At 47.8% G+C, this 21,873-nt stretch overlaps 2 protein-coding genes across 9 annotated transcripts in view; one reads left to right on the top strand and one right to left on the bottom strand.

The window, feature by feature from the left end:
• The first annotated feature begins 37 nt into the window (after positions 1-37).
• On the top strand, positions 38-16,533 carry Gga3 (golgi associated, gamma adaptin ear containing, ARF binding protein 3). 6 transcript variants are annotated; one of them, XR_006852769.2, is made up of 19 exons: positions 58-176; positions 4,438-4,511; positions 6,639-6,723; positions 6,847-6,922; positions 8,691-8,789; positions 9,828-9,951; positions 10,231-10,334; positions 10,501-10,581; positions 10,957-11,094; positions 11,540-11,621; positions 11,726-11,842; positions 12,169-12,402; positions 12,704-12,774; positions 13,070-13,389; positions 13,598-13,821; positions 14,139-14,308; positions 14,498-14,608; positions 14,824-15,636; positions 16,018-16,533. XR_006852769.2 is itself a non-coding variant. In XM_058580986.1 (18 exons), the coding sequence occupies exons 1-18, from the start codon at positions 58-60 to the stop codon at positions 14,932-14,934; spliced, it is 2,340 nt and encodes a 779-aa protein (XP_058436969.1). In that variant the 3' UTR covers positions 14,935-16,533. The 6 variants fall into 6 exon arrangements, 5 of the variants coding, with proteins under 5 accessions (XP_046305530.1, XP_058436969.1, XP_046305529.2 ...); XM_058580986.1 differs by having other exon boundaries at positions 14,824-16,533; XM_046449573.2 differs by lacking the exon at positions 58-176 and adding an exon at positions 250-570 and having other exon boundaries at positions 14,824-16,533.
• Positions 16,534-17,076: 543 nt separating this feature from the next.
• The window catches only part of Nup85 (nucleoporin 85), a 29,096-nt gene continuing 24,299 nt past the window's right edge, over positions 17,077-21,873 (bottom strand). For all 3 annotated transcript variants that reach the window (XM_046449577.2, XM_046449578.2, XM_058580989.1), the window contains 5 exons: positions 21,144-21,261; positions 20,940-21,040; positions 18,006-18,157; positions 17,522-17,623; positions 17,077-17,252 (listed from right to left, as the gene is read on the bottom strand). In XM_046449577.2, coding sequence (XP_046305533.1) covers positions 17,151-17,252; positions 17,522-17,623; positions 18,006-18,157; positions 20,940-21,040; positions 21,144-21,261 — 575 coding nt within the window. In that variant the 3' untranslated portion in view covers positions 17,077-17,150. The remainder of the gene's footprint in view (positions 17,253-17,521; positions 17,624-18,005; positions 18,158-20,939; positions 21,041-21,143; positions 21,262-21,873) is intronic.

The raw sequence follows: 21,873 nt of genomic DNA, 5'->3' as shown, positions 1-21,873 counted from the left end.
ATATCCGTCGCAGTCTGGCGGACCCTCAATAACAGCGCTCACTCCTCTCAGGCCCCCATGCAGGCCCCGCCCTGGTTCAGCTCGTACGGACTCTCGCGAGGGTTGAGGCCGCGGGGTCGACCCGGGCGGCTGCAATATGGCGGAGGCGGAAGGGGAGAGCCTGGAGTCTTGGCTGAGTGAGTAACCGCGGCCGCTTCTGCCTGTCCTCGAGCCACCGAGCGGTCCCTCTCCTCACCCCCCCCTTCCCCTCCCGGGCTCCGCGGCGGCGCCGCCTGGCGGCTCGCGCCCGGGCGACCCCTTGGCAAGCATCCGGCGATCACGCCCCTTCGCGAGCAGAGGGCCCTTCTCTGCAGCGCGTCCTCCCGCTCCCGCGCGAGGCGGCCGCAGCTTTGGGTCCTGTCGTGGCCAGACAGGCCTGGGGAGAGTGGCAAGGAAGTTCTCAGGGCTGACGGTCATTGGCGCTTTGGAGCTGGTGGTAGGGCCGCTCCCGAGTGTGACTCCGGAATTCCTGCACCCCAGTCCCCGAGGAAGGGAAAAAGCTCCGGATTTGGGCTGAAGCTCGGGGGAGAGGTGGGTGCTGCCACCGGTACACAGCCTGGCATCTTCAAAATCTTGACCATGGAGAACTGACAGCTTTGCTCAGGCAGAAAGCTTGAAGTGCGAGTAATTTTCCAAAGAGAGCGACGATAGACAACTGGTTTGTTAAGTCGACTTTGGGACTCCCTCACACGCACACACTTGATCTTCGCGACATAACACACTCTGAGTAAAGCGGAGAAGCAGTTGGAAGCTGTAACCAAAGCGATGTATTGCTGTAATTGTTAATTCACATTACTCTGAAAGAATGAGGGTTAACCTTAGCAGGCAGTATTTTGCTAAAGGGTTAATAAGTGAACTTTCCTAAGGGCTAGACCCTCTGGGGGTCTCTTTGAGTAGAACAGATACTGGACAGGATAAGACAGAAAGATGTGGACATCCTGCCTTGTGCAGTATGCCTTACTGAGTAGTCTCCAAGTTCTTGAGGGTGATGGCTGTGCCTCGAATTGCCTGACCTTTCTTAAGAAACCCATTTCAAGAGGTAGAACCTAGGCTTTAACAGAGCACATTCCAAAAGGGAGAAAAGTAAAATTACATTTGCAAAGCCTGCTGTTGAAGGTAGGTCACAAAGTCTTTAGTATATGTGGAACTAACTGTTCTCCGTGGAGCTCAAAATGCTATATAGATATTCATTGAAATTGTTTACAAGTATCCTAGCAAAGAAGGTTCTGCTGTCAAGTTTCTCAAAAAGATAACACCCTGGCGCTGGGGATGTGGCTCAAGCGGTAGCGCGTTTGCCTGGCATGCGTGCGACCCGGGTTCGATCCTCAGCACCACATACAAAGATGTTGTGCCCGCCAAAAAACTAAAAAATAAATGTTAAAAAATTCTCAAAAAAAAAAAAAAAAAATAACACCCTGACTGCAATCAAACTACCTGCCTAGAATCATATGTAGGATTTCACAGTGGAATTGGTTTGATTCAGAGTTGGGGAGGGAGGATTTAGGAATTTGATTGGCAAATGATCCAGCAAGGAGACAGAATTTAAGCTAAGTCTTAAAAAATCAGAAAAATTGGCTAAGAAAACACTGGATGATTCTGAGTGTGTAGTGCACTCAGGAGGCTGAGGCAGGAGGATCACATGTTTGAAGCCAACCTGAACTACTTAAGGAGACCCTGTCTCATTAAAAAGAAGAAGAACATGGTGGCACACACCTGTAATCCCAGCAACTCAGGAGGCTGAGGCAGGAGAATTGAAAGTCTGAGGCTCAAGAACTTAATGAAAAAGCCCTAAACAACTTAGACCCTGTCTCGATATTTAAAAAAAGGACTAGGGATGTAGCTCAGTGGTAAGACACCTCTAGCTTCAATCCCCAATACCAAAAGCAGAAAAAGGGGGAAAAAAAAACCACTGCATGGTGAAATGGAGGGAGCCAGTCTGTTTGTGGGCACAGAGAGAGCTGGAGTCACCCAGCATTGAACACAGTAATGTAGGTGTTTGGCTGGCTCAGGCAGTAAGCTCTTAGAGGGTCTGGTGAGAGATCAAGCTGGGAAGTTAGGGCCAGATTCAGGAAGAGTGGGTATTTTAGACCCAGAAGTTTAAATTTCCACAGTTATCAGGTCCCCACTCCTCTGGTACCATCAGTGTGTTAGGAGGATTGATATAGGAGCTTTACATAGGATGTATTAGAAGTTAAGTAAACAATCGAGAATTAAGAAGGCAGGAATACAAAACAAATTTAAACAGATATTAGGCCAGGTACAGTGGCGCCACCTGTAACCCCAGCAGCTCGGAAGGCTGAGGTGGGCAGGTTGCAAATTTGAGGGCAGATTCAGCAATTGAGCAGGACCCTGTCTCAAAAAATAAAAAAGGCTATGGATGTAGCTCCGTGGTAGAGCATCTGAGTTCAGTCCCCAATACCACAAAAAATGACATTGAGAAAGAAGGGACCTCAAGACTGGTGGGAATGGGTGAAGAAAGGCAAGGAATCATAAATGGGATTTCAAGCCTGGTTGTTTGGGAATAGGGGCCAAAACATATCCCCACCCCCAGAACTGATGATTGAACCCAGGGACTTGTACCGGCTAGTCAAGGAATCTACCACTGAACTATGCTCCCAGACTCCCTTCCATTTTTCTTGGTGGTGGGTATTGGGGACAGAATTCAGAGGCACTTGCCCACTGAGCCACATCCCCCGGCCTATTTTGTATTTTATTTAGAGACCTGAGTTGCTTAGCACCTTGCTTTTGCTGAGGCTGGCTTTGAACTCATTATCCTCCTGCCTCAGCCTTCCAAGCCACCGGGATTGTAGGCGTGCACCACCATGCCCAGCTTTCTTTTTTTTTCTTTTAATGGTGGTACTGGGGATTGAACCCAGGGGTTCTCTATCATTGAGCTACATTCCTAGTCCTTATTTTTAAAAGTTTTTTTAAATTTTTGAGATGGTCTCGATAAGTTGCTTAGGTTCTTGCTAAATTGCCAAGGCTGGCCTAGAGCATTCTGTTCTGCCTCAGTCTCCTGAGTGGCTGAGAGTACAGGCCTGTGCCAACAAACAAGCTTTTGAATATGGCACCAGTTAGAGAAAATAAGTCAGTCAGAAAGAATGAGTTTGCTTTTAGAGTCATATTTGTACCAAATTGGCGTTTGTAATTGTGTACGGTTTTGTCCAAATTTCCCCTTTTCCCATATATTAAGCCCAAAGAGCACAACTTCCTCAAGAGTGGCTCTGTGTCTTGAACTCCTGTAGTCCCTCCTGTCTAGAATGCTGCTCATTCATTTTCTCTGAACATCTCAGAAAGTTTCACCTGTGTTTCAAGACCCAACACTGCAGTTCATCCGTGATCCCTTTCCATCCTCTCTTATTTCTAAGTCACTGCTGTGTGGAACTTGGCTTCCTTGGATTATCCGAGCCATGTTGGAATGGGGTACTCTGTGCTGCTGTCTTCATCCCTATTTGACCTTTGAGTTCCCATGAGAGTCAAGACTAACAATGGAATTAAGCTGAAAATGAGAGCAGGAAATCTAAAGGCACAGAGACAGAAGAGAATGAGACAGGCTTTCACCAGAGATCTGAAAATAGAAACCATGAGTCAGAACAGAGCCCCAGAGGGGCGGTTCTAGAAGGCAGGGTCTGCATGGGAGTCTTCACTGTCTCCCCTGCCAGATGAAAGAGAATGTTAGGTGGGTGGAAGGGCATGTTCCTCTGTTGGAGGAGCAGTTAGGCTCATAGAGAGTCACCCAGCATCATCCCCAGCTGTTTCTCCCAGCTCCTGTGGTGACAGATGTATCTTCTAAGCTGCTGGGAGTCTGTTGCAGACACTGGAAAGTGGCACTGACCATGGCTCCAACTAGGGCTTTTTATGCCTTGTGCAGACAGAATGTTCCCTGTGGCAGTAGGAATGTCTTTAGGGAAGTGAGATTCTTAGAGGAGTGAACACAGTGAAAAGTAGGTGGGAATGTTTCAGGAGGCAGGGATGCTATAGGGAGTGGAGCAGGCCTGGGAAGAGTGCATTGTTTGGTGATTGTCCATTGTTTATGGGATGGAGAAATCCACATTTTACTGTTTGGGAGATACTTTTCTCTTTGTGAACAGTGCAAACAGGTGGGCTAATCTTCTACCATGAGGTTTGTGACTTTTACCAAAATGATAAAAGGGTGGGGGGGGGGAGTTGACTCCTTAGACAATCTTATTTTTAAATCCTCCAGCTTCTTGGTGTTATGTGAAGTGATAGCAATTAATAAGAAAATCATGCTAATGCTTGAGAAGATTTCAGAGAAGTGGTGGGGAGTCAGGCTTTTTTGGGAAGGTGATAGCTAGGGGTTGACTGTGGCAGTCTGTGCAGGATTGCTAGGCATTTCTTTCCAAATGACTGCCTTCGATTAAATTAATTTTCCTTCAGCTGGATGTGGTCTTGGTGCACACCTGCAATTCCAGCGACTCTGGAGGCTGAGGCAAGAGGATGGCAAGATCCAGGTCAGCCTCAGCAATTTAGTAAGGCCCTAAGCAATTTAGCGAGACCCTGTCTCAAAATAAAAAAGGACTGGCCAGGCACGGTGGTGCTTGCCTATTATTCCAGTGGCTCGGGAGCGGGAAGCTGAGGCAGGAGGATCACAAGTTCAAAGCCAGCCTCAGCAACTTGGCAAGACTTGTCTCAAAATAAAAAAGGGCTGGGGATGTGGCTTCATGATTAAGTGCCTCTGGAATTAATCCCTGGTACCAAAAAATAAAAAGGACTAGAGGTGTTCAATTTCCAGTGACCCCCCCTCACCAAAAAAAAAATTCCTTTCCTTCAAGCTTGACATTTTGAAGGGCTTGCTAATTTTCTTTCAAGTTTGAGAGCAAACCACCTTCTTTTCCTCTAAAACACAAACTTTATTTGCCTATTTATTTATTTATTTATTTATTTTGCAATGCTGGAATTTGAATCCAGGGCTTCCAGTCTGCCCTACCTCTCTTTTTGACTATTTATTTATTTTTTTTTTTAGTTTTGAGACAGGGTCCAATCAATTGCCCAGGCTGATTTCCAACTTGAGATCCTCCTGGCTTAGTTCGGGGGTTTTTTATTTAAGAAAATACTCACAAACTGACATGGTAATCCCAACTACTCAGGAGAGGAGGCAGGAGGATCACAAGTTTGTGGCCAGCCTGCACAATTTAGCAAGAGCTGGGATGTACCTTAGTGGGTCAGTCCCTAGTATAAAACAAACAAAAACAATAAAGACCGCAGTCATGAGAAGTCAGAATGCAGAAATTTCTAACAGCATCCCTTGTTGGGAGGGCTGTCACTAGGTACAGGAGGAACATGGATGTTTAAGAGCTTGTACCTCTCCGTCTTCCATTTGTCTTCTGAGCTTAGAGGCCTAAATTTAGCAAACAGCTTGAGAATTCTTTCTGGAAAAAAGCAGACTCCAGATCTGAGTCAGAGACAGGAATCCATTTTGAAGCACCCTCAACTGGGCCATCCTCTATAAGCACAGATCCCAAGGATAAAGAGGAGGAGGACCCAAACCAAATATTACCAAATTTTGTACTTAGCACTGGGATTTTCAACCCTCAGTGACCCTCCCTCAGAGACTCTCTAGCATTTGTCTTTGTGTATAATTGTGGCAGGCTCTTTAAACCTGAGGGTGCTCTATACTCAAGCTAAGATTTTGTTTGTGTGGTCCCAGGGATAGACTGCACAGTGGTTAGTGTTTACTAGAGGCTCAATATGTATTGCTGGCCTGACAGTAATGAGAATTGTGTGCAATGTAAAAAGCATTTAAACTGGGCTAGGGATGTAGTTCAGTGGTAGAGTGTTTGCCTAGCATGCTTGAGGCCCTGGGTTTGATCCACCCCCCCTAAAAAAAAAAAGTTTAAACTATTAAGGAAGGTTAGTTTTGAAAATATTTTTGCGTGTGTGGCATGGGTACTGGGGATTGAACCCAAGGGTGTGGCTTCAAAAGTGTTTTTGAAGGATCTATAGAAAATACTTATATTTTGAGTTGGGTATGGTTGCACACACCTGTAATCCCAGTAGCTGGGGAGGCTGAGGCAGGAAAATTACAACTCAAATTTGAGGCCATCCTTAGCAATTTAACAAGAATATAAACAACTTAGAGAGACCCTGCCTCAAAATAAAAAGGCCAAGGATGTAGCTCAGTGGTAAAGTGCCCTTGGGTTCGATTCCCAGTACCAAAATCAGAAAACTCAAATTTTTTAATGTAGTCTAGCCTGACTTTAGTTTCTCCAGGAAACACTTCTTGGCATCCCTCCTTAATGGACATTTAGCTCATTTTTGTGTAGCTGGAATTAATCTATATTTGTTATATTTGCCTATTTTACAAAAGTATTATTTATTTGTGAATATTTTAATCATTCATGTTTATCCTTTGGATCCTGATAAGCTCTGTGAAGCTAAGGGTTTTTTCTCTTTCATGTGTGATTTCCAAAATACTCAGCAGAAAGCAGGGTTTATATTTGCTGCTTAACTGAACTATTGAGGCTTCTCTATGAGACAAGAAATTTGGAAGCAAACTCTTCTTGGTGCCTAAAATTGTGAAGAAAATCTGTCATGTCCTCCTTGCTCTTCATAACTGTTGTCCTTTGTTCTGTCCCAAGATAAAGCTACCAATCCTTCCAACCGCCAAGAGGACTGGGAATACATAATTGGCTTCTGTGATCAAATCAACAAAGAGCTTGAAGGGTAAGTCTCAGCACTGCTAGGGGGCAGGTGGAAAAGCTAACAGGAAAAACCCAAAACTAGCCAAGGAGGGCTGGCCAGGTAGGCCGGGGTCAGTGCATTGACTATGGTCTACTTGTCCCCCAGGCCCCAGATTGCTGTCCGACTACTAGCCCACAAGATCCAGTCTCCACAGGAATGGGAAGCAGTACAGGCCCTGACGGTAGGTGTTCACTCTGAGTTGACAGCAGCGGCTCCTCACTTGCATGGGCCTTTCCTCATGTACCCATTGGGCCTTCCTCGGTGGTTCTCAGGGCTCAAACCGAAAGGCCAGCAGAAAATTCTTGATACAGAATAGATGTGTCTAGAACATTTTCAGTCAGCCAATCCCCAAGTGTGCATGCCACTGGGCCAGGCCCTGAGGCTTTAAAGATGACTGAGGTGCCACCTCTAGCAGCATGACTACACGGTTAGTGTAAGAGGTAGAGCTGCCAAGGGAGGGAACCCAGACCCAGAGCCTTGGGCCCAGCATGGGGCTTGGAAAGTCTTCTGGAAGTCTTGACAGTTAAGAGTTGGCCAGCTGAAGAAAAATGAGGTGAGCATAGTGTGTTTTGTAGCTGAAAATACTGCCTGTGCCAGTGGAGGTATTACCTTGTCAGGTGAGAGCTCTGGGTGATCTTTATTGAGATTAAGGGATTCAGGACGAGGTACTGCATGTCACTCCATTACCTCTCACTCCTCCCTAAACCAGAAAGCAATGAATTCAGGGGAACCCAGGATCCCCCTTGACTTCATTCATGTCCTGAAGAGGCAGAAGCTCCAGAGGGTGCTTAGAGGCCCATGTGCACCTGTCTACCGCAATCACTTAAGATAGTGATTCTTGCTGAATGTGGCACATGCCTATAATCCTATCAACTCAGGAGGCTGAAGCAGAAGGATTGCAAGTTTGAGGCCAGCCTCACCAACTTAATGAGATCCTAAGCAACCAAGTGAGACCCTGTGGCTCAGTGGTTAAGCAACACTGAGTTCAATATCTAGTACCACCTCCCCCCCCCCCCAAAAAAAAAAGGTGATTTGCAAGATGGGCACTTTTGCCCCACAAGGAACCTTTGGCAGTGTCTGGAAATGTTTTTAGTTGTTGGGGTTTGGGGATGCTATTGGCATCTAGTAGGTAGAGGTCAGGAGTGCTGCTAAACATCCTAGAATGCACTGGACAGTCCCCATAGCAGAGCAGAGTGACCAGTCCAAAACATCAGCCTATATTTGAGAAATCCTGCTTTAAAGAAACAAGCCAAGACGGGGGGCTATGGATTGTGGCTCAGCAGTAGAGCGCTCAACTCGCACATGCAAGGTCCTGGGTTCGATCCTTACCACCCATAAAAATAAATAAGTAAAATTAAGTTATTAAAAAAGAAAGAAAAAGAAATAAGCCAAGAAAAGGAGCCCCAGGCTACATGGGGCACAATCCTCCATAATAAACTGCAGGTACTGGTGGCCTTGGGCAGCACAAGAATGCGTAAATGGAGGGCAGGGGGAGGGAAATCATTTTGTCATCTTATTGGAAATAACATTATCTCCGCTGCACCCCCCCACCCCCCAAAATATTGGTTGCCTTGTGGAAAGAACTTTGGGCCCTGAAAGAACTATTACTGTACCTGAACCTGTTTTCCTCATCTTTAACACACGAGAACAGTGTGTTTGAGGAAGGCACCTTCCAGGTCTGGCAGCTAGGCGGTCTTGGTGTCTGGGTCTCAGTGTTTCTTACTGTAGCCCCTGTGTAGCATCCCTAGCATAGGTGCTGTTTGAGGGCTGTGTAGTGGTAAGTGATCCCGGGGCTTGATTTGCACAGTTCCCCAAGGCAGAGTGCCCACTTCTTAAGATGAGCTCCTTCACCTAGAAGTATTTCCTCAGATAGTCTGGGTGCCAGCAGTCCAGGTGGTGCCTGAGTCCAGAGCCGCCACACCGAGCGCCTATCCTCTTCGTGGCTACAGGTATTGGAGGCGTGTATGAAGAACTGTGGGAGGAGATTTCATAACGAAGTGGGAAAGTTCCGGTTTTTAAATGAGTTAATCAAAGTCGTCTCTCCAAAGGTCAGTTGATAGTAGTTCCTCCCTTATAAGGACTTTTTTTCTGTTTCTCCCCATATCCCATCTTTCTTTCTCTGTTCAGCAAACATCTCCGTGGAGTTAATCCTTCATGCCCTGTCCTTGCAGAGGTAGGCCCTGTAGATAGTGGAATGACTGAACAAGCCACATGGCTGGCAATCTCCTCTGACAGGCTCCCAGTCTAAATGTGGCAGGTGGTGTGGCAGCAGCTGTGCATATGCCCAAGAACATGGTCCTGGCAGTGAGGAACTCCATACTCTGAACACACAGCAGTTGTGGCTCTTCTGACTTATCTTAGGGCTAGGAGGAGCTGGCTGCCCTCATTGCTCTGCTGTCCAGGTTCTGTTGCCTACCTCCCACTTAAAGGGAACAATTTTCATGCAGTGACATTCTTGTCCTTTAAGATAAAATTAGGGCTGGGGATGTGGCTCAAGCGGTAGTGTGCTCGCCTGGCATGCGTGCAGCCCGGGTTCGATCCTCAGCACTACATACAATGTTGTGTCTGCCGAAAACTAAAAAATAAATATTAAAAAATTCTCTTTATCTCTCTCACTGTCACTTTCTCTTAAAAAAAAAAAAAAAAAAAAGATAAATTAGCTAGGTGTGGTGTACATACTTTAATCCCAGCAATTTAGGATGCTGAAGTCCTAGGCCAGCCTCAGCAGCTTAGAGAGACCCTGTCTCAAAATAAAAAACAAAAAGGGCTAGTGATGTAACTCAGTGGTAAAGCATCCCTGGGTTCAATCCCTAGTACTGCAGAAAACAAGATAAAATGCAATTGTGTTTCAGGTAGCTTATGTGTGAGGCTACAGTGATAAGCTCCTGGCTTCCCAACTAGCTACACAGTTATGCCATAGGGAGCTCTTTCCCCTCCCCTGTTCTGTCATACATCTTCACACCTGCTGGGCTTAAGTAGGCTTGGGAACTATCTAATAAGTGATTATGTTGTTGCTGTGAAGAGAGCCTAACTCTTTGCTTCCAAACTACAATTACTAGTTTTTCCCATTTTCTTTTGCCTCCTAGTACCTGGGGGACAGAGTGTCTGAGAAAGTGAAGACCAAGGTCATCGAGTTGCTTTACAGCTGGACAATGGCCCTGCCAGAAGAAGCAAAAATCAAAGATGCCTACCATATGTTGAAGAGACAAGGTACATATCTACCTTCTCTCAGTCTCAAGGTGATCCTGGAAGACTGGGAAGAGGAAGAAAGCACGAGAATGTTGAGGTCCCCAGACTCACTTTCTTCCTCCTGAAGAGAGTAGGGCTTTTGTTAACAGAGCAGGGGTTAGCTGGGGTTATGGTGGGCTTAGGTATGAGAAACTGCCCTATCTCCTGATCTTAATCATTTGATATGGCCTTGATGTGTGAGGAGTAGGGACAACATGACTACATCCTAGTGCATGCTCTGCTGCTTGTGTCTCCTTTCAGGCATTGTGCAGTCTGACCCACCAATCCCCATGGACAGGACGCTGATCCCTTCTCCACCACCTCGTCCCAAAAACCCTGTTTTTGATGATGAGGAGAAATCTAAGGTAAAGAACAATTCTGGACCTTGGGATCTCTCAGTGAGCAGGTGGCAGCCAGGAGAAACATTTGGCTTGGTACTGTGGGGAGCTCCGGGTTCTCCCTGGTGGTGGTGAGTGGGGGGTGTTTACGCAGTGCCGATTCTGCCTTCACTTTAGTATTCTTCTCTTCCAGCTTTTAGCCAAACTGCTGAAAAGCAAAAACCCAGATGACCTGCAAGAGGCAAATAAGCTCATCAAGTCCATGGTGAAGGAAGTGAGTGGTCCCTGGTCCTCTGGGTATAGGTTGGAGGAGTGGGTGGCTACAGAGCAGAAGTCTTCCCATGGGACAGTTAGGCCATTTTCTCACTGCCACCAGCCTTCACCTGGAGCCACTGGAAGGAGAAGTGTTGTAGCTCCCTGGAGGAGAATGGAGTAGAAGAGAGGAAAGACAGAGTGTGGGGATGTTGGGAGTGGGGGTTGTCACTGTAAAAATATGACTGTACGATGGGTCCCGAGGCCTGTGGTCCCAGGAACCATGCACTGGGTATGGCCTTTTGTGCCATGGGGTAAGCAGTTAGCCTCCCCTCACGGGAGTGGGAAGATGGGTCGTGTGAGCCTACTCTCTCCTGGACCCTCTTGGTTGAGGCAGGATGAGGCTCGCATCCAAAAGGTGACCAAGCGCCTGCATACACTGGAGGAGGTCCACAACAGCGTGAAGCTGCTCCATGAGATGCTGCTTCACTATAGCCAGGAGCACTCATCAGAGGCAGACCGAGAGCTCATGAAGGTAGGCTGCCATCCGCTGGAACTGTCCTGTCAAGGGCACACTTACTGTTGATGGGCCTGTTTATCTGCATGACAGCAGGAAACTGGAGGGTGGTGCCCTGCCTTACACATGACATTAGCTAAAGTGCCCTAAATGGAAGAGCTGGGTGTGAACCTGAGTCTGTGCCTCTAGAGATGGCAGCATTAGGGATGCTGATGCTAATGTTGTGGCCCAGGCTGTAACTGGGTAGACACTGAGTTCTGAGACGCATGCCAGCCTGGGAGGCAGGAAGGGGCTTGCTTCAGTAGCCAGTGTGTAGGCTAGCTACACGAGGGTGTGCACTCTGGTCCCAGCTCTGTAACTGTCCCTGATTCTTTGGGGAACCCTGCTTCATTCTGGGTATAGCCTCTGAAGCAGAGGATTCCAAAGGGCTTCTATACTTGTAACTTTGTCCAAATCTCTCTAGGAGTTGTTTGATCGGTGTGAGAATAAGAGACGGACATTATTTAAATTAGCCAGCGAGACGGAGGACAATGACAATAGTTTGGGTGAGTGAAAAGGAAAACAATTGGCAATAATGAGCCAAGAATTTTAATAAGTGTGTGGGAGTTTTCATTGCCAGGAGTGACAACTCCTCTCTCTTCTGCTCTAGGGGACATCCTGCAGGCCAGTGACAACCTCTCCCGGGTCATCAACTCTTATAAAACAATTATTGAAGGGCAGGTCATCAATGGTGAGGTGACCACCTCAACCATGCCTGACTCTGAAGGTAAAATGTTATGGTTCCTCATTCTGGGCACCCTCCAGATAGCCTCAACTCCCTTCCAAGGAGCCCTGGGTACAGGTTGAACGTATGCAACCCATAGCATCTGAGGGGATTCTAAGCCACTCCAGTGGTCCTCCAGCTTCCTAGAGGTCTGGAGAGATGAGTGGGGATTCCCTACCTGCTTTATCCAGAATGTTCCCTGGAAGAAATGCCATTGAATTAGGCCCAAGGCTAGAGTGTCAGCTGTTATGCCCAGGGTCCTGCTCCTGCTGTTGCACAGCCATTAGATGATTCGATTATTCTTATTCCCCTCCTTTTGACCCATCCAGGAAACAGCCAAGGCACTCTCATCGATCTTGCTGAGTTGGAGACACCTAACAACTCATCCCCAATGTTGGCCCCTGCACCTGCCCCGCTCCCCTCAGGCATCCCTGTCCTCCCTCCACCCCCTCAGACCTCTGGACCTTCACGCAGTCGCTCATCCAGCCAGGCTGAAGCTCCCACAGGGCCCAGCAGCACAAGCAATGCCCTTTCCTTGCTGGATGAGGAGCTGCTTTGCTTGGGTATGTCCTGGAGGGCAGCTATATGGGACTCCTCCTGGTAGGTCCCTTAAAGAAAGAAAGGCATGTGAAATGAAGAGGCCCAGAGCCTCTGGTGTGTTTGTTCGTCAAGTTCAGTGTCCCTCAAAGGCACCAGGGCTATCTCCCAGGGGATTTTGGGGTGGACATGGTGCACTCAAATCTTGCTCTGCTGCTCTTTTCCTGAGCAACCTCTCATATCTGCATGTGAGAAAGGAAAGGGATCCCTACCCCTGGAGCTGGTGCTGGGCCCAGAGCCTCTTCTCATCCTATTCTATATTCTCAGGCCTTACCGACCCAGCCTCTACTGCTCCCCCCAAAGAATCAGCTGGAAACAGCCAGTGGCACATGTTCCAGGTAGGGGCCTATTCCTGAGGATATCACTGAAGTACCCAGGGACCCTCACTTATCAGTATTCTCTCTCCTGACCTGTGCTCAGCTGCATTTAGTTGGAGCCTGGCTGTCCTTGCCCTCCAGAGCACTACCCTCTGCAGCTGGAAACATGTTTCTTCCAAGTACTTGTCTCTGGCCCTGTCCTTGGAGGGCACCTGGTCCAGCAGGCTGTGTGATAGGGTATGGGGGGATAAAGTGTCCCTGGTATTGGCAACAGGCCCTCCCAGCCCTTTGCTCACCTGTCATTTTTCTTGCACAGAATGAACAGTCCAACCTGGACTTCTTCTGCCCCAGGCCAGGGCCTGCTGTCTGCAGCTCCTCAGATGGGACCCTGCTCCCATCCTCAGCCCCTGCCTCAAGTACCTCCCAAGCTTCACTGCCACGTCCCTTCCCAGCTCCCATGGTCCCTTCCAGTGTACCTGCCCCCAGTGCAGCCTCCTTCATGTTCTCTTCTGGACTCACCCCAGCTTTGACTCCAAAGGCTGAACCTGTGGCCCCGGAAAGCCATGGCTCAGCACTGGGTGACAGCACCCTACACCACCTGGATGCCCTTGATCAGCTTCTGGAAGAGGCTAAAGTGTAACAAGTGGGAAAAGAGGTGGGGTGGCTGAGGGTTGGGCCTAGTGTACAGAGCCAGCAGAATGGGGATCCTTTTGGGTTCTATCAGTCAGGACTGGAAGCTGGAGTTTGGGGTGGCTAAAGGCCATTGCTGTCCTGGAGATCTTTAGTGAGGGGTTGACCCAGCAGCTCTGGCCCACTCTAATTTACTTTCTCTCCTGCTTCCCAGGACTTCAGGCTTAGTGAAACCTGTCTCCTCTTGCTTTTCGCCCGGAACCACCACCTCCCCACTGCTCCCCACTTCCACCCCAGCCAAGCCTCTTCTGACCTTCTCCACTGGGCCCGGCAGCCCTCTCTTCCAGCCACCAGCCTTCCAGTCCCAGGGCAGCCCCATGAAAGGGCCTGAGCTCTCCCTGACCAGTGTCCATGTGCCCCTGGAATCAATCAAGCCTAGTAGGTGTTGGAGATGGGAGGTGGGGCCCACAGCCAAGGTGTTAGAGGGTGTGGTGTGGTGTTTGCATGTGCATGCTCAAACGTCCTTGGAGCTGAGTGTCTGCTTTCCTCCTGTCTCAGCTTCTTTGTTGCAGCTGTATGACCTTAGGCCCCTCTCAACAGAGGGCCTTTCCTTTCCCTGACTCCATAAGGGAGCACTGTACTTAAAGGCCATACTGTAGCCTTTTTGCCACCCACTTGACTACAGCAGGCACCACCGGGCTCCAGAATGACTTTGGCACTTGCCCTTATCACACTTAATATGCCTCTTCTTACAGGCAGTGCCCTTCCTGTGACAGCCTATGATAAAAATGGCTTCCGCATCCTCTTCCACTTTGCCAAGGAGTGCCCACCTGGACGGCCTGATGTGCTGGTGGTGGTGGTGTCCATGCTGAATACAGCTCCCTTGCCTGTCAAGAGCATTGTGTTGCAGGCTGCAGTGCCCAAGGTACTCATGGACCCCTGGGTCTTCCAGACACCAAAATTGCCTTTGTCTTGAACGCAGCTGTACCTTGAGGGCCTCTTGGTAGCCAGCAGATGGCAGTATGTGTGTATCTACTGGGACCAAACTGAGTTCTATCTTGGGTACCTGCAAACTCTGAAGAGAGTTCTGGAAGAAGCTTCTCTTTATTTTCAGTCAATGAAAGTGAAGTTGCAACCACCTTCTGGGACAGAACTCTCTCCATTTAGTCCCATCCAGCCACCTGCAGCCATCACCCAGGTCATGCTGCTAGCCAATCCAATGAAGGTGAGCAATGGGAGAACCCAAAGTCTCAGCTACCCCAAATTAGGATCTTGAGACAACCTCCCAGCCTGCAGTGTGTCACCTACAACATAAACCCCTCCCTTTGCTGCCCCAGCAATAAGTGCCTGAGTGTGGGTGGACATGGTGGGTAGCAGGGAAGAAGGCATCCTGCTGAGGGACTCCCTGGCCTGGATCTCACCTGCTGCCCTCTGTCACAGGAGAAGGTGCGGCTTCGGTATAGGCTGACCTTCGCCCTGGGGGAGCAGCTCAGCACAGAGGTGGGCGAGGTGGACCAGTTCCCTCCTGTGGAGCAGTGGGGGAGCCTATGACCTCAGAGGACGCTGTGATCTCTACTTTGAAGCCAGGCAGGCTGCTTTGAGACGGAGAGGGCTCCAGTCCACTTATTGACGGCAATGCTTGTAGCTTTGACATGGAACAGGGGCGTTTCTACTGGGAGCCAAGCTGCAGCTGTGATAATCTCTCCTCCTTGGGCCCCTAAAAGGACCTGTTTCTATCTACCTGTGTGACTTGAAGTGGCCATATACTGTCAGGGGTGGGGAGTGGCCCCTGGCTTCACTGCTATTCTGGGAACATGGGCTCCAGGCATGGAGTAGGTTTTTCCTTTCTACTGGCATTTCCTGGTGCCCAGGGGTGGGCTCGAAAGAGAGGTTTCTGGGCCACCTCAAGAACTAGGTCCTCACTCTGCAGGGGCATGGTGTGAGAGGCTGCTGCCTCTATTGCTTCCCCTGCCATTAGGCTCTGCTGCCACCCTCAATGAGGTGGGCAAGGCCAGTGGCCCAATGAGGAGCTGGAATACTCCAGGTTCTCCACCCTGTCCTTTGTAAGCAGCGGCAACCTGCAGTGGCCCCTGAATGAGTTTTATGCTCATCCCTGGCAGTGGCAGACTGTCCTATGAACATCTCAGCAGGACATGGAACCCAGCCTAGCAGAAACAGAACGTGGCCTCATCACAGCCTCAACTAGGGATAGGAAGGAAAATGGAAGAGAACCAGTTTCCCCTTCAAAAGCAGGTACTGGAGCTTTCTGGGAAGAGTAAATCTCCTGCCATACAGACAGGCCATCCTACTCACTACCTCTTGCTTGGCATGAAATAAACTGCTATCCTTCCCTTAGAATCTCTGAAGGGGAGGACAATTCGTCCCAACCCCCTGCGTCATCCTGCTTTGGCCTTCCCCTCTTCCTACCAGATGGCGTGTGGTGTGGCACTCATGGGTGGACCCAAGAGGCCTCAGGGTCAGGCATATTGCACTAGATTTATATCCTTGTGTGTGGTACAGAAGCCCCAATGTTCCCCAGCTATGAAGGGGTACTGTCAGCAAAATGTTGGGTCTGGAGGTGATGAGATGAGAGCCATGCTTGAACCAAGTCACCAGACCCTATTGCTTCAACAGTGCTCAGTACCAACTGTTCCTGGGCCAGGGACACTAAGCCTCACAAGGCAACAGGAAACTGCCACCAGTTGCCATAGAAGCTGGGAAAGGTCAAACAGCTCAGTTGGACAGGCTCAGCTATCCAGCATCTGTGGGGAATGGAAGGTGGCACGAACTGCATCCCCTGGTCCCTCTGCCCCCACCAGGCTTCCTTGCTATATATTCAGAGGTCATCTCACCTGTCCGTCCCCTGACTGTAGCAAGCAGGTTTCACTGCTTCATCAGGACAGGTCAGAGTGAATTCTTTTCATAACTTAAGGAATAAATCCAAGAGCTTTTCAGAGACTGGCTGCTATAGCCCTGGGAATGTCCATGGGATTACTATGTGGACATGTACATTTATAATATGCTTTAGACATTATGTGAGTGTTACCAGTTACCATTGAGGTCACTACTTCATGGCAAAAAGCTGTACTGAATGTACCAATTCCACTGCCCTTGTTTTGCTGCATGTTAAATAAAACCATTTTCACCCTACATGGAATCCTTCTAATACAGACACCAAACTCACAGGAAGGTGCCAACAGCGAATCCCAAACATAGGTAGTTGCATAGCCTATGTGAAATTGCGTTAAAAGTATAGGCTTTGAAGCCATAAAGGGGAAAAAGAAAAAGTTGGATGATGGAGTTTTCCAGATGATTTGAAATAAGGCAAGGTGTCTGAACCATAACTAAAACACTAAGGGCTCTTGTTTGAATTTCCAGTTACAAGCAGAAAGACACTACACTCATCGTTCCTAAATTGGGGTGGCTTCTTTAAGGAGATAAAGGAAGACAGTTCTGTGTCAAAGAGAACACAAGCCAGGCACAGTGGCACACACCTGTGGTCCCAACTACGTGGGAGGGTAAGGCGGGAAGATCTTTGAGTCAAGAAATTTGGGGCCACCCTGGGCAACATAGCAAGACCCACCTAAAGAATGAAAAAACATAAAACAACCATTTTCTTCATTTTTGTCACCTCAGGTTCAGAATAGACATGAACAGAAACTCACTGGTGGATTATAAGAATTTGCCTTGTACTTGCAAAAAAAAAAGTTTATTTTTAAAAATCTATATATACATTGCCATATAGTTGCAGCAGCTCTCAGCTGACGTCAAGAACCTTCCAATGAGCCTTCTCTTATAATTGCCCGAGCAAGATTCCGGGCCAGAGCAAGTCTCAGCATTTCCACCTTAGTGGTTTCTATATCCTCATCCTGAAAAGCAGAGAGCCAACATGTGTTACAGAAAATCTTCAAAGATACACAGAGTAAGAGTATGCAGATGGCCACAATACAGCTGATCAACAGGGGGAAAACATGGACCACTGCCCCCTAAAATGTGGCACGTCAACTATAGGCTAAGCAGAAACCAAGAGGCACATGGGCTAGACCAGTGTTTTAGGGGGTACAGAGCAGGGGAAAGAAAGCCAGACAGCCATTTCCTGTCTTCACTGTGAAAGCATCAAACTGGAAGCTAAACTGACCTGTAGTCGCTGGGAATCAGGCTCTGCACGCTCTGGCTTCCCTGAGGTCAAGTCCTCCAGACATCGCATCAGCTCGTATGTTTGTTCTGCTGAGAAAATCACCTGGGGGAGAGAAGCTGCTTCACTTAGCTGTTCTCCAGCCAAGGCCAGAGAAAGTCGGCCCTCTGTGCCCTTAAGAGAAGTACTTTGTATGTGGTGCCACGGAGGATGGAGCAGCTTCAGAGTCTTGACATTCAGCCCTCTAAGCCCTCTACTCAGGCCCTCGACAGAGGACTGTTAATGGACAGCTGCTGTCAAAATTGTTTTTTTTTTGTTTTTGTTTTTTTTTTTAGTGACTACTGGATTTGTAGCATAGATGCTTGGGGAGAATACACAGGCAAACAACTACTTAAGAGAAAACATGAATATGGGCCATGACTACAGAACTAAGCTGTCAGGAATTACAAAAGGCAGAAAAGAAAATCCCCAGAAACTTAAGCCTTACCTGTTTCTGTTCCAAAAGGGGCAGGGCATCTGTGAGCAGAGTCATCCAGAAAGAGCGGGGCGCAATCTGGGAAGTCATCAGAGACAACAGGAGAGATGCAGCATCCCCAAAGCGCTTCTCTCCATATAATCGGTGGAACTCACGGTATTTTCCTGTCAAGAGGAGGGAAAACCAGGTCACCTGCAAGCTCCCAGGTGACATGTAGATCACCCAGGACCCAGACAAAAGGAAAGGGATCCTAGATCAGCCACTCCACAGAGCAGGGAGAAGTTTCCAGAGCTGTCTCTAAATTCACAGATCAATGATAAACAAATTCAGAAGTTCCAAAATACTGGCTTTGAAGAGCTCCCAGAGCCAAATGTGGGAAACTACCAGCATCAAAAGAAGTCAAGAGTCCTGGATTATAACAGACTGATGATATTCCACAAATCCCCAATCCTACAAGTCAAATAATAAAGAAGGGAACACTTCCTTACAGTAAGACACCAGCTAATACACAGGAGCAACAATCTAGAGGCAGAAGTACAGTGAGGAAAAAGACATTCAAATCACCCAAAACATCTCCCCACCAATCACTAAATTACAGGGGAAAAGAGTGCATCACAGGAGCCACCCAGCCTACTCTACTCTAGCTACATGCTCAGAATACCACCAACAGCAGTAAGGGGACAGACAGCTCACCAATTCCATTCACAACATCTCAGTGGAATTCCTGCCTCAAACAGCATTGAATCTAATCAGGAAAAATCTGATAAACCCAAACTGAGAACATTCTACAAGGGGTGGGTCTGTGCCTTCAAAAATATTAAGATGAAGCTGGGGGCTGGGGATACAGCTCAGTTGGTAGAGTGTCTGCCTCACAAGCACAAGACCCTGGGTTCAATTCCCAGCACCAAACACATGGGGAAAAAAAAATTTTTAAAAGATGAAGATGGGCAAAGTGACACAGCAGAATTACAAGTCAGAGATCAGCCTCAGCAACTCAGCAAGACCCTGTCCCCCAAAAACATTTTTTAGGGGCTATGGCTGTGGCGCAGGGGCAGAGCACTTGCCTAGCACATGTGAGGCACTGGTTCAATCCTTAGCACCACATAAAAATATAGGCATACTCTACAACTACAAAAAAAAAAAAAAATTTTTTTTAAGGACTGAGAATGTAGTTCAGTGTTAAGCGCTCATGCATTCAATACCCAGTGTACCCCGCCAGAAAAAAAAAAAGGAAGATGAAGAAGCACAAAGAGGCTGGGTGTGGTGGCACATATCTGTAATCCCAGAGACTTGGGAGGCAGATCAGAAGTTCAAGGCTGGCCTGGGTAGCTTAGTGAGACCCTGACTCAAAAAATAAAAACAGGTTTAGCATTGTGGCTCAGTGGTAGAACACTTCCTAGCTCATGTGAGGCACTGGATTTGATCCTCATCACCACGTAAAAATAAATAAAGGTATTATGTCCATCTACAGCATTAAAAAAAAAAAAAAAAGGCTGGGGTTGTAGCTCAGTAACTTGTATGGCAGTTGTGAGGCACTGAGTTCGATTCTCAGCTAGGGATGTAGCTCAGTGATATAGCACTGGTCTATCGTGTGCAAGGACCTGAGTGCAATCCCCAATACCACACACAAAAAAAAGCACATAGAGATGGGGCATAATGGAGTACTCCTGTAATCCCAGCTACTCGGGGCTGAGACAGGAGAATCACTTGAGCCCAGGAGTTTCAGGCCAGCCTGAACAAAATAGCAAAACCCATGTCTTACCAAAAAGTAAAAAAAGAAAGAAGAACTAAGGGTTTTGGGGTGTAGCTCAGTGTTCAAATTTTTAAAGTGCCTGCTTAGCTAGCATGCATGTCACTTGTGGTTCAATCCCCCTGCCAAAAAAAAAAGAGGCACTAAAGAAACATGGCAGCTAAATTTGTGATCCTGGATACAACTAAGAAAATTAATGGGGCAACTGAATACAATCGGAATGTGGATTATGGATTAGATCAGAATACTGTATCAAAAATGGATCTCCTGCCCCCACCTTTTTTAATGGTACTAGGGTACAGGGGTGCTTTACCACTGAGCCACATCCCAATTTATTTTTTATTTTGAGACAGGCTGTTGCTAGCTGCCCAGGCTGGCCTCAAACTTGCCATCTTCCTAAGGAACTAGGATTACAGGTATGTATCACCATACCTGGGAGGTTTCCTGTTTGTGATAACTATTATTCTTACACACTGAGGAATTTATGGAGAAAGGGGAATAGTATCTTCAACTTACTCTCAAACTGGTCCCGAAAGAATTGATCAAGCAAGAAAGAATGATAAATGAGGCAAAAAATAGGTAATTGCTGAATCTGGAAAACCTGTACATGGAAGGTACTCATTTCTCATACTAATTTTGCAACTTAGTCTGTTTAAAATTGCTGGAAAGTAAAATGGTACTACAAACTGCAGAATCTAGCACACAGAATTCTATGTGGTTTGCTGTATGGGCTTACCAAGAGAAAAAACACCTGGACAAATGTAGAACATTCCCTCCAATCTGCACAAGTGTCCACATTTTTTTTTTGGTACCAGGGATTGAACTCAAGGACACTCAACCACTGAGCCACATCCCCAGCCCTAGTTTGTATTTTATCGGACACAAGGTCTCACTGAGTTGCTTAGCGCCTCACTAAATTGCTGAGGCTGGCTTTGAACTTTTGATCCTCCCGTCTCCACCTCCTGAGCCACTGGGATTACAGACATGCACCACCGCGCCCGGCCTGTCCACTTTTTTTTTTTTTTAAATATATTTTTTAGTTGTAGTTTGACGCAATACCTTTATTTATTTTTATATGGTGCTGGGGATCAAACCCAGCGCCTTGCACGTGCTAGGTGAGCGATCTACCTCTGAGCCACAACCCCAGCCCCACAAGTGTCCACTTTTAACCAGTGGACATAACACAGAAGACTCACCCAGGAATGTTAGCCGATCACTAAGCATCATGGCTGGCCCCAAGTTGTCAATGAGATCCAAGTCGGAAAAGCAACCTTGCTCACAGTAATCCCTGAGGAATCTGCAGCACCAACCAGAGAAAATCAGAGCAGCAGTCCTGGCCCCACCTCCTTAACCTTCAGCCTCCCAAACAATTCCTGGGAGCCAGCACCAGCTGCACCCACCTGTCTGACACAAGTGTGGCAAAGGCGGCATCTTTGGCACGGATGCTCCAAGAGAGGGCAGAGCCCAGGCGGTTGTTGCGGACAGCCTTCATAGCCAAGATCTTACAGATGCTGCGGACTTTGCAGGGTAAAAGACAAAAACGTGAAGCCTTGCAGCCCTTAATCCATTCAGGAGCTCTGCAGGGCCAGGTTTTCCCACAACATCACTATAACCCAAAGCCTATGAGCTCCAAACACAGGCAGGTCATTAGAACAAAATGCTCCTGTGTTTATTAACAGTGTCCTTGCTTTGTTAACAGCATACTGAAAGACATACCCTGTGGGATTTGCTTTATGAGTGGCTATGCTTTCAGTGGTGGCAAAAAGATGTTTGCTCCTCCCCACATGCCAACCCCTCCATTATCTGTCCATATGCTTAAAAACCTATCTTCCTTTGGGTCTTCAACACCATGTGCTTTCAGAGATGGTCATAAATGTGCGAGTTCCTTTGAGAAGAGGAGTAAAGCAGGTTTTTATCACTCAGAGTGGGGGAGGAGGGCAGATCTGCTCACAGATCTGCCGAGCTGTGAAAGGCCTCTGTACCATTTCCCCAGCTGGGCTTGGCCTAGCTGGCAGCAACCTAGACAGGAAAAAGCATTGACCCTAGGCCTGAGCTCCTAGACTGAGAAGTGGGACAAGGTCTTTACTAAAAAATGAATGCTAGTTTTCTTCCCGTCCCAGGTGTGACTGG

Source organism: Marmota monax, unplaced genomic scaffold (assembly GCF_021218885.2).
Source record: "Marmota monax isolate L192 unplaced genomic scaffold, Marmota_monax_Labrador192_F-V1.1 WCK01_AAM20220418_F8-fsc00292, whole genome shotgun sequence".
NCBI classification, from domain to species: domain Eukaryota; kingdom Metazoa; phylum Chordata; class Mammalia; order Rodentia; family Sciuridae; genus Marmota; species Marmota monax.
This window is presented reverse-complemented; position numbering and strand designations above follow the sequence as displayed.